The 9,912-nt window shown below is 41.7% G+C and overlaps 2 protein-coding genes across 3 annotated transcripts; both read right to left on the bottom strand.

Annotated features, from left to right (window-relative positions):
• Positions 1-141: 141 nt before the first annotated feature.
• On the bottom strand, positions 142-3,609 carry LOC147062533 (nuclear factor 7, ovary-like). The gene is made up of 2 exons (XM_085923825.1): positions 3,109-3,609; positions 142-2,159 (listed from the first exon to the last, which is right to left on the bottom strand). Exons 1-2 carry the CDS (start codon positions 3,385-3,387, stop codon positions 906-908), a joined length of 1,533 nt encoding a protein of 510 aa, XP_085779951.1. The 5' UTR covers positions 3,388-3,609; the 3' UTR covers positions 142-905.
• A 521-nt stretch (positions 3,610-4,130) lies between these two features.
• On the bottom strand, positions 4,131-8,236 carry uba3 (ubiquitin-like modifier activating enzyme 3). Of its 2 annotated transcripts, none has more exons than XM_085923837.1 (18): positions 8,077-8,236; positions 7,912-7,974; positions 7,307-7,418; positions 7,156-7,236; positions 7,006-7,088; positions 6,751-6,831; positions 6,604-6,647; positions 6,473-6,537; positions 6,231-6,386; positions 6,009-6,111; positions 5,833-5,943; positions 5,684-5,737; positions 5,412-5,448; positions 5,246-5,327; positions 5,068-5,168; positions 4,924-4,987; positions 4,783-4,837; positions 4,131-4,683 (listed from the first exon to the last, which is right to left on the bottom strand). In XM_085923837.1, the coding sequence occupies exons 1-18, from the start codon at positions 8,094-8,096 to the stop codon at positions 4,595-4,597; spliced, it is 1,401 nt and encodes a 466-aa protein (XP_085779963.1). In that variant the 5' UTR covers positions 8,097-8,236; the 3' UTR covers positions 4,131-4,594. The 2 variants fall into 2 exon arrangements, with proteins under 2 accessions (XP_085779963.1, XP_085779971.1); XM_085923845.1 differs by having other exon boundaries at positions 4,132-4,683; positions 7,936-7,974.
• Between the last annotated feature and the right edge of the window lie 1,676 nt (positions 8,237-9,912).

The raw sequence follows: 9,912 nt of genomic DNA, 5'->3' as shown, positions 1-9,912 counted from the left end.
TTTGCATAGTAAATTGAGGTTACAGTTATTTTAACGAGTCACAATTAATTTGTAGCACTTAAAGGTAGGGTAAAACAAGAATGGTTCATTTTTTTATTGACATTCATTAACAATCAATGGATAAAAAAGCAAATGAGGAAAATGTTTTCATTTTCCTGATGGAAAAAATACAAGCTTTTCAATTGAAGTTCTTATCTGTGTGAGTGACATCACATATACGCCGCGTCACTTCTCGACCGCATGATTTAGAATGGTGGAAGCAGAGATTGTTTTCAAGACGGAAATACAATCACTGTTTGGTGTTTGTGTTCACTCAAATTATTAATGGTACTTGACTGATAACATGTTATCTAGCTCCAAAAATACTACAAATTTGTCAAATTAAAATAAAAACCATGGATTGATGCACATTCAAGCTTAAAAAAAAACAGGCTGTGTATGAGGTCCCCAAATTTAATAATTATAAGCAACAGTACATGATAAATCTTAAAAAATATAAAGCCAAAACAGACTGGCAAAAAAAAAAAAAGCTTCACGTGAACTCAGACTTTTTTTCTAAACAAAACCAAATGTTTAATGAATTAATTAATTAAAATGTAATCCAACATTAACTTCATCAAAATGACTTTTACAGTTAAGTAATCAATCCGTTAAGTAAATGGAGTTACATGACCTTGTAATCCAACTTTAACTTCATCCAAATCACTTTAAAAATAATCAATCAGTGAAGTGGTAAATTAAGTGAGCAACATATCAAACATGCACATGGCCAGGGCAGCTGTCCAAAACATGAGATCATAACATGACATCATGCAGGTAGGTATGAACACCTGTCTTGTGTGTAACAGCCAGAATACTTTTTCAATTCTTCCGATTCCTGGTTGTTGTTTTTACCCAGGCGTGCTTCAATACCGGCACACAGTAAAAGGGATGATATTTGGTTTGTCGTAATTTATTTTCAGAAATGCCGAAACTGGGGTTGCTTGAGATTTTTTGGTGCTGACTGTGCGAATGTGTGTCATGTTGGTTGCATTGTAGAAAGAGAGCTTCTGAGATGAGAGGTCCAGATAGATCCCAATCCTTTTTGGTATGAATTGGAGAGTTAGTGGAGTTACTCCCTCTGGACAATTGATGGAAAGCTTCCCACCATGATATTTGATCATATGATCTTGTATCCCCACTTCCCAAAAGGAAGTTTCACCAATATGGCCGACCTCTATTTCCCAGTAATGCTGCCCTGAAGTGAATTTGTTTACACTTGTGGCAAATCCATGATATGAAGAAGTAGGGAAGACTAGTAATGGAGTAGTGGCATTTTCTTCCACGGGTTTAATAGCCTCAAGACGCTTGGCCCTATTGAGACGATCAGCTAAGCTACCTTTTCGGTTAGCTGGGTATTGAACTTGAATGTGGCTTTTTGGGACAACTGGATATTGAGTTGGAATGGAGGAACTATGGAGCAGACTGTGTCCGTCAACAGACATATTGGGCTGGAGCCCGTCCTCCCCTTTGAGGGTGAGATGTTCTTCTCGAGGCTTGATCACTTGAAGCATCTCTTTCCAAATAAAGAACTTCAGATGACTCTCATAAGGTCCCAGGAATAGAGAGGTATCCGTCACTGAGAAATTCTTTGCGCTCAGTTGGTACGCATTTTGAAGCATGACGTTAACTTCGGCCCAGCCCTTTAGAAATTTACGATGATCGTCAATTTCCAGAACTGAAGCCACCTTAGTCTGCAACATTTCTCTTTGGTACAGCGCTGCGTTGATGGTGTTCAGCTCCTTGATCATTTGCTCCTTACCAGTCTTCTCTTGTTGTTTGACTTCTTTCCTCAGCTCATTTTCTCTCTTCCACAAAAACTGGTGCATCTCTTCAAACTGTGCACTGATTTGGCTCTGCAGTTGACAAGACCTGTTTTTAATTGCAACCATTTTCTCTTCCTGAGTGTGGAACAAGCTCTCTAAAGTTTTGATGGGTCCAGAAATCTTATCCAATCCCTTCACCAGGTCGTTCTTCAGTGACACCGCTGCTTCTTCGACGGGTTTGAACGTGTGTCCTTGATGCCATTCTCCATCTCGACATATGACGCAAGTCAGCTGCCCGTCGGTCACACAGTACAGTTTCAGCTTCTCATCATGCTTCGGGCACATTTCAGCAACCTGTCAAAAAAACCCAAAAACGTTTGGATGATTTGATTATTACGTCTATAAGAAACAGAACAATCATACCCACTATGTGGCTGTTTTTTTTTATTTTTTATTATTATTTGTTAGAATACATCCACTTGTCGGTTTAATATGTCAACGCTGTCTTTATTCCTTAAAAAGAAATGATCATGGATGGAAAAAAAATAGATTGAAGGGGACTGGTGATGACAATCTATCGCATTTTCAGATCCTAGATGACAACAGAACGTAACAAAGTAAGACAGAAAACAATTACAACGCTTGCCTCCCTCCCTCCCTCCCTCCTGTGACGTAACCACGCGGAGATAAGGGAAAAAAAGAAGCAAGCTCCGAAAGTGGCTGGGCCCGTTTGGCATAAACCATATCCCACAATAGGCCTCAATTAATTACAGATTAAAAAAAAAAAAATCTGGCGTATATTTTAGCGCTGACATCATTTTTATAAATAGACCAGTGCCGATATTCAGTTTGCTGGAGGGTTCCCTTAAGGAATTAAAGCCCAAATCTCTTGACTTACTTTTTGTTTTGTTTTTTTATTGGGTAGATAAAAATCTGATCAAATCAGATCACAACAGCAAATTGCACATTAACGTTGCATTTTATTTCATGTCAACAAATTCCAAACATTTATTCCTTGCCGCTTTGCAAGGAGGACCAAGTGAGGAAAAAAAATGATAGGCTAACGCTTCACAAACTGGAATCGGATTGGCTAAACTGAAGAACGTCCACATTGGACTGGACATGCGAGTACCCTTTAAAAAAAATCCTAAGGATCCTTTTTTTTTTTTTTTGGGGTCAATCACATGCACACCGCGACAGGTGGGAATCGAACTCACGAACCTGCACACAAGATGGGCCATCAACGAACCCCGAATCCTAAAACTATTTCTGATCCACTAATAAGAACCATGACGTAACTTACCTCATCTTTTGTTGCAATATGCCCTTTGTCGATATTGTATTTTTGTTTTGCTTTTTCAGCAAGGCTGAGCAAGACGAAGTTGGTACTCAAACCTATCACCTCCTCCACAGACGGGATAGACGTCCGACATTGCGGACACAAGTGCTTCTCTTGGTTGTCTAAAAAGCCCGTGAGACATGTTCTGCAGAAAGAGTGGCCGCAGACAAGAGTAACCGGATCGGTAAAAATCTCCAAACAAATTGAACAAGCCAAATCGATTGCGAAAGAGTAAGAATCCATATCGCTTGCTTTCTGACCCCTAACCGGTAAATGATATTTAATCCATGCGGATTGTTGTAGCAGTGTGTACAGATCCACTTCCTTGTCAGTTTTGCCTCAACAACTCAGTGTCTAGTCCCCTACAAGTTGTTTGGCCAGTTTAATCACGACGTGGCTTCTCTTTTTTTTTTCTTCTGTTTTCATTGTGGCCATTATGCGTAGACATTACATCGTAGGGAAAGGAATTTGGGGGGGGGGGGGGGCTATGTTGCACCATTCGATTTGTCCATCAGGTGTCGCTATACCGGGGAGAAAAGTGAAGCGATGGAATTGATTTCAGATTTTGAAGAAGTGGGCTGCGTCCTCGGTTTACGGGGTCTATTTAATTTATGAATTTTGCGGATCGAGCTAATTGACGCAGCAGCCCGAGGCACGCAGTTGCCACGACAGGCTATATACTGCTTTTATAAGATTAGCTATAAAAAAAATTGGCCTTAAATGGCTTTCATACATATTGTTACTGTAATCGAGACTAATATTTCCTTAGCGTAGCTTCGTCATAGTTGTTTTACCTTTGTGCATAATCGGGTTAATAATGAATAATAGAAATTGAAGGTTGTAGTTACTCAACATGAACACAAGATGGCAGCAAAAGCAATGATTTGAACATCTCCCCAAGAGCTTTAACTATCGCGTTTTTATGTCACTACAGATTAAGCGTTATTTCAAAACAAAAGGTGAAATCTGCATATGACCTACTACGAGTAACAAAGTGCAACATTGTTTCCATTGTTTCATGTTTAATTTAAGTCAATATCTCTGACAATACAGTGGTGTGGTACTGGAATTTTAAATTGTGGAGTGGACAAATTGTAAACTATTGAGGGAAGCATGCGTCAAAAATAAACTTTTTTTTTTTTAAATGATTTTCAGCATCAATTCTCCATATTTTAAGAAGGTAAAATATGAAGTTGACCTGCTGCCACTGCTGCAATATGAATAAAATGAATGAAACCTAAACCACAAATCTTCAATTGAGTCAGAAATAAATCTGCATTATAATACATGGTCATTCTCATTAGATAGACAGGAGGAACTCTATAATGGGCACCCACGCACAAGTAAACAATATTATTCATGAGAATTGACTTGTCCTATTTACACTTATAATCAGATGCGCTACAGTAACATTGGGATTGAGGAAGCCGCTTTGCGTTCCAAGCGCTTTTCAGGCAGTGAAATTGAGCTTGAAGAGGACCGTCTGAGGTGTGGTGATGTCTGCCACGGCCAATTCCTGTCCGTCCGACAAACCCAGCTCTGCGCGACGAGACAAATTTAAAAATGAATACATAAACACATATTAAGGCACCCTGTGTATAGATGTCAGCAGCATCAGAACGAAAGATGATTGATTACCTTTCAAGGTTTTGCAGAGGTTCGGCCTTGTTCGTTCCTCAATTGATTTGACAGACTGCAATGAAAAGTAAATTAGTTTGAGTTTTAAATTAAATACAAGTAGATGGGCAAGTCATATGCTGAACTATGTCCTTCTATTACCTGCAGGTACAGAGTCCTATTTTTGCCTTCCAGAGTTGTAGTGATAGCCGGAGATTTCATTTGTCTGGAAAGTAAAATTTTGTCATTATTGTCAAATATATAAACGGCTATGTCTCATTTGATGGAAATGTGATTGTCACTCACAGGGAAGCATTCTCTGTCAGGTACTCTAAGACCTCTTGTAGTTTTGCAGAAGGCGGGAACTGGAGGTCTTGTGGCACCTGGCTGCAAGCCGAACAGTTGTCCTGTCCATCAAAAACAGGAGTTATAGTTCGCCAGGGAAAAATTATTGGGGGGGGGGGGGAAGATCTGAGCAACAAACCTTTCGCTCAGCTTCAAAACTGTAAGTGTAGAGTCCGTCAACATCATTAAAGACCAGGTAATTACTTAAAGGAATATAAGCACTGCAACAAGGAAGAAATGTGATGTGTCTTTGACAAAGCCATACATTTAAGCAGAATGATTAGCGATGAGCTTGCGGTACCAACCTGGTGGCAATTTTGAAAACTTCACTTGCACAGGCAGCTGCAAATACAAAAGCACAAGAGGGACAGCATCATGAAGAATGACTTCATAACTCTTTGGACATTTGTCAGTGTAACACCAACAATATTTGAAAGCTGTTACTTAGGTCCATTTATTTATGTACAAGATAAAAGTCAAATTAAATAGAGCAGGAACTGAATTGTATCTCTGCAAAACTGAAGAAGAAGAATATATTTTTCTCAAATCAAGGCAAAACGCCAAATACTTTCCATACCAGCGATAACGGCATTCGTCGACGCCACGGCAGGAATGATCCGCTTTACAACTCCTGCAAAACCGGATTCATTCATTATTATTAATTAATTAACACCCAAAAAGGCAAATGCTGTCAGTTGTCGTGGGGGAAGCAAAACCGGATTTGACCTTGAGTGAGCCTGTACGTGACTCCGGTGATGTTGAACTGAGCGGCTCGCTCTAGCGCCCGCTCAAATACCCATTGGATGTGCTCGGGGTTATCGCCATCTAAACTTGTTTCTGGAAAACAAGAAGGTGACGCTGAATCTTCAACAACACGGAAAGGCTTCACATGACTTCCATACCTCCAAACGGCTTTTCTTTGGGCCACTGAAACATTCTGGGGTATTCAATGCAATGCTCGGGGAGCCTCGGCATGGACGCGATGGTGCACATGGGGAAGTGAACCTGAGCATTGTAAAAAAAAAAAAAAATGAGAAAAAAGGTTAGAGTCAACTTGGATGCCATTGAATAAGTCTTGCTTGCGCTAGAGACAGAAAAAAAGAGTAACTGGGCGTGCACGTGACCTGCGGCGGGTAGAGCTCAAGAGTGCATTCGATGCAAGCCGTCATGCCGGGTAAAATGACGCGAGCGTTTCCTTTGAAACCTTCCGTGCCTCCGTCAATGAGGGGGATGATGGAGCTGGGATCCAGTATTCCATCTTCATAGCTCAGGAGGGATATCTAAATTTAGCAAAAGTGTCATTGAGAGATCAGTCTCCCTTTCGTAAACTTGATGAGCATCTGTTGAAGGGAGAGCGGCTTCACACCAGCATGCCGTTCATCCACCGCCTGGCGATGATGGAGTCCAGCCCACATACGATGATGTGGAACTCTGCAGGGAGACAAGTTCAAGTTTGGGAGAGGTGACTCACTCTACTGAAGTGAAAAACACACTTACGCCTGTAGAAGGACTCGTCAAAGTCCTGGATTTTTTTGAAGTGCCTGAACGTGAATCTGATAAGGAATCAAAATGATGTTCATGTTCTTGCAAGTGGGATGAGGTCATAGTTTATATGAGACACTGAAATTGTTCCAAATAGGATACGGGACAACTTTACACCCAGGGATGCGACTGTTAATGAAGTCAGCGGCAACTTCCGCTTTTGGTCGGCCGACATCTTTAGGCCTGATGAAACAAGTTAAAAAAAAAAATCAGCCGAGATTAACAGTGAGGGAGGAAAAAAAATAAAAATAAACTGACACAAGCATGTCGAGGTTTCATAAACATTGAGAAAAAGAAAAAACGAATGACAATTAGAAAAATACAAATTCAGAATAAAGCAATACAAAGGAAATTTACCTGAAAAGAAACTGCCGATTGAGGTTGGACAAATCAATCGTGTCCATGTCAACCACATGAATGAGACGGAACCCGGATAGGGCCTGTAACGACACAAGCTTCTTAAAACAAAGATACAGGCGCTCTAATTGCTTTGACTCAATCTCCTACCAAATCTTTCAGTAGTTCGCAGCCAAGCCCACCAGCACCGATCACCAAAATCTTGCATGTCTCCAATAGAAACTGTAGAGACTGAAGTGACACGCACATCAAGGCAGGAACATTATGAGGTCATCGTGGTCATTCAAATGTCCTCGCTCACCTCTGTGCTAGGCTCAAAATCAGGATGTGTGAAAGGACCAGGTCTCTCCAGGAACTTCCTAACGTGATTCCACCGGCCATCCCAGTCGCAGGCACCACCATCTACAGCCATTCTAAAAGCACAGCAAAGACTCAGTCGCACGAGTATTGAAGAATAGTCTTCATCTACATCATATCATAAAGATCTCTCCACCAAGTTATTAACTTTGCTTTTAAAGCAACTGTCACACTTTTTTCCAGCAAGCTGCAATAGTGACAAAACAAATTTGTCAACATTAGTGTGAGGTTTATGAATGAAAACATTAGTAAATTTGCAGTCTAACACCAAGCACATAATGCAAAGTAATTTACATCACATTTCTGTGTGTTGATGTCTCGTTAAATGTACTTCCAGGACGTGTGTACCCAATAATGTGGGCAGAAGGTACCACACCGGTTTTGTTGCTGAATCTTTAATCAAAACAGAGACAATGTTAAGGACACATTTCCATTTAGGGGGGTTCGAGATTTACGGCCAAGCAGGTGTATGACTAAAATATGTGAATTTTCATGTCTTCTGGCCTCACAGCCTAACGCAACCCTTTTGCCGGGCAGAAAGAGAGAGACCTTTCGTTAGCATTCGTCACTAACTTGTCTGTCAGGTCTTCTATTCGCCTTCTTTTCTTCTCCCTGGAAGAAAAAATGGGAATAGATGTGAATCATGCCGCGTTAGGGTCAAACTACTAGACGTTTAACGCCGATTAAATGGCATTTTCATCCAATGAGACTTACGACTCCTCGGCATCCGCCATACTTTCACGGTCCCATGTCCTCGAATGTAGGGTTGGCTCGTGAGTGAACGATTCGTTCAAAAGAACGACTCTTTTCAGTGAACGAATCGCTCTCTAAAGGGATTCGTTCTTTTTTCAGTTCTTATGACTCGTCCGCTGCCACTAGACTTGTGAGGATGGCGGCCTGGTGGGTGTTGTGAGTGATTATTTCGTCCAGTTGGACCAAGAAATGTGAACAAAAAGGTCAAAACCCTAACCCTAGCCCCAGCCCTAACCCCAATTCTACCACTAGCCCTAACTTTAGCCCTAACCCAGCCCTAGCCCTTACCCTAGCTCTAACCCTAACGCTAACCCTAACCCCAAACCTATCCCTAGCTCTAACTTTAACTTTAACCTTAACCCTAGCCCAGCCCTAACCCCTAACCCTGACTTTAACCCGAACCCTAGCCAGCCCTAACCCTAGCCTTAACCCTAACCCAGCCCTAGCTTTAACCCTAACCCTAACCTATCCCTAGCTCTAACTTTAACCTTAACCCTAGCCCAGCCCTAACCCCTAACCCTAACTTTAACCCTAACTTTAACCCTAACCCTAGCCCAGCCCTAGCCCTAACCCCTAACCCTAACTTTAACCCTAACCCAAACCCTAACCCTAGCCTTAACCCTAACCCAGCCCTAGCCCTAGCTCTAACCCTAACGCTAACCCTAACGCTAACCCTAACCTTAGCCCCAGCCCTAGCCCTAGCTGTAACCCTAACGCTAACCCTAACCTTAGCCCCAGCCCTAGCCCTAACTTTAACCGTAGCCCTAACCCTAGCATGAACCTTAGCCCTAACCTTAACCCCAGCCCTAACCCAAGTCTAACCCTAACCCTAGACCTAACCCTAACCCTAGACCCAGTTCTAACCCCAATACTATCCCTAGCTCTAACTTTATCCTTAACCCTAGCCCAGCCCTAACACTAACCCAGCCTTAACCCTAGCCCTAACCCCAATTGTATCACTTTAACCCTAACCCCAACTTTGATGCTAGCCCTTATTTTAACCCTAACCCAGCCCTAGCCTTAGCTCCAGCCCTAACCCCAACTTTAACCCTAGCCCTTACTTTAACCTTAACCCAGCCCTAGCTTTAATGTTGACCGTAGCCCCAGCCCTAACATCTAACCCCAATTCTAACTTTAGCCTTAACCCTAGCACTAGCTCTAACCCTAGCACTAGCCCTAACCCTAACTCTAACCTTAACCACAAATGTTTCCAATTTGGTCCCACCCGGATTTGAGCGGGTCGCTGGGGTGAAAGTCCAGCGCACTAACCACTACACTATGGAACCTTGGCTTGTATTACATGGAAGGTACGTACACTATATCCTTTAATCGAGCAGCTCAAGCAAATAGACCAGAGACTTGTTGAACTCAAATTCATCAGCCTTAACTCTGCTACACTCGTGACATGGTTTTTCATTTTGGATGCGTTTGAAGTTCAATTCTTCACCATACTGATGGAATAAAATTGAGAGGTTATTTGAATTCGATTTGTTGAACGATTCGTTTGAACGAATCTTTTGAGTGAACTGACTCTAACGATTCAGTTCACTTAAAAGAACTGGAATGCACATCACTACTAATGTGACCGGGGGCTTGGCGAGCGTCAAAGCTGCGCAACTGCTCTGGAAAAACGCAGGAAGAGAAACGCAGAATGATTTTTTTTTCTTTTAAAAAAAAAAAAACGCCCTTATTCACTCTGAGCAAGGAACGGAGAACAAAATGTAATTTGTGTTTAGTGTGGATTTTCGTGGTTAGAAAAAAAAACCATTTGTAGTTATTACTTCCGGTAAACAGAAA

This window comes from Syngnathus leptorhynchus, chromosome 1 (assembly GCF_054491065.1).
Source record: "Syngnathus leptorhynchus isolate UIUO chromosome 1, UIUO_Slep, whole genome shotgun sequence".
Classification (NCBI taxonomy): domain Eukaryota; kingdom Metazoa; phylum Chordata; class Actinopteri; order Syngnathiformes; family Syngnathidae; genus Syngnathus; species Syngnathus leptorhynchus.
The sequence above is the reverse complement of the archived record's forward strand: the minus strand, read 5'-3'. Positions and strand labels throughout refer to the sequence as shown.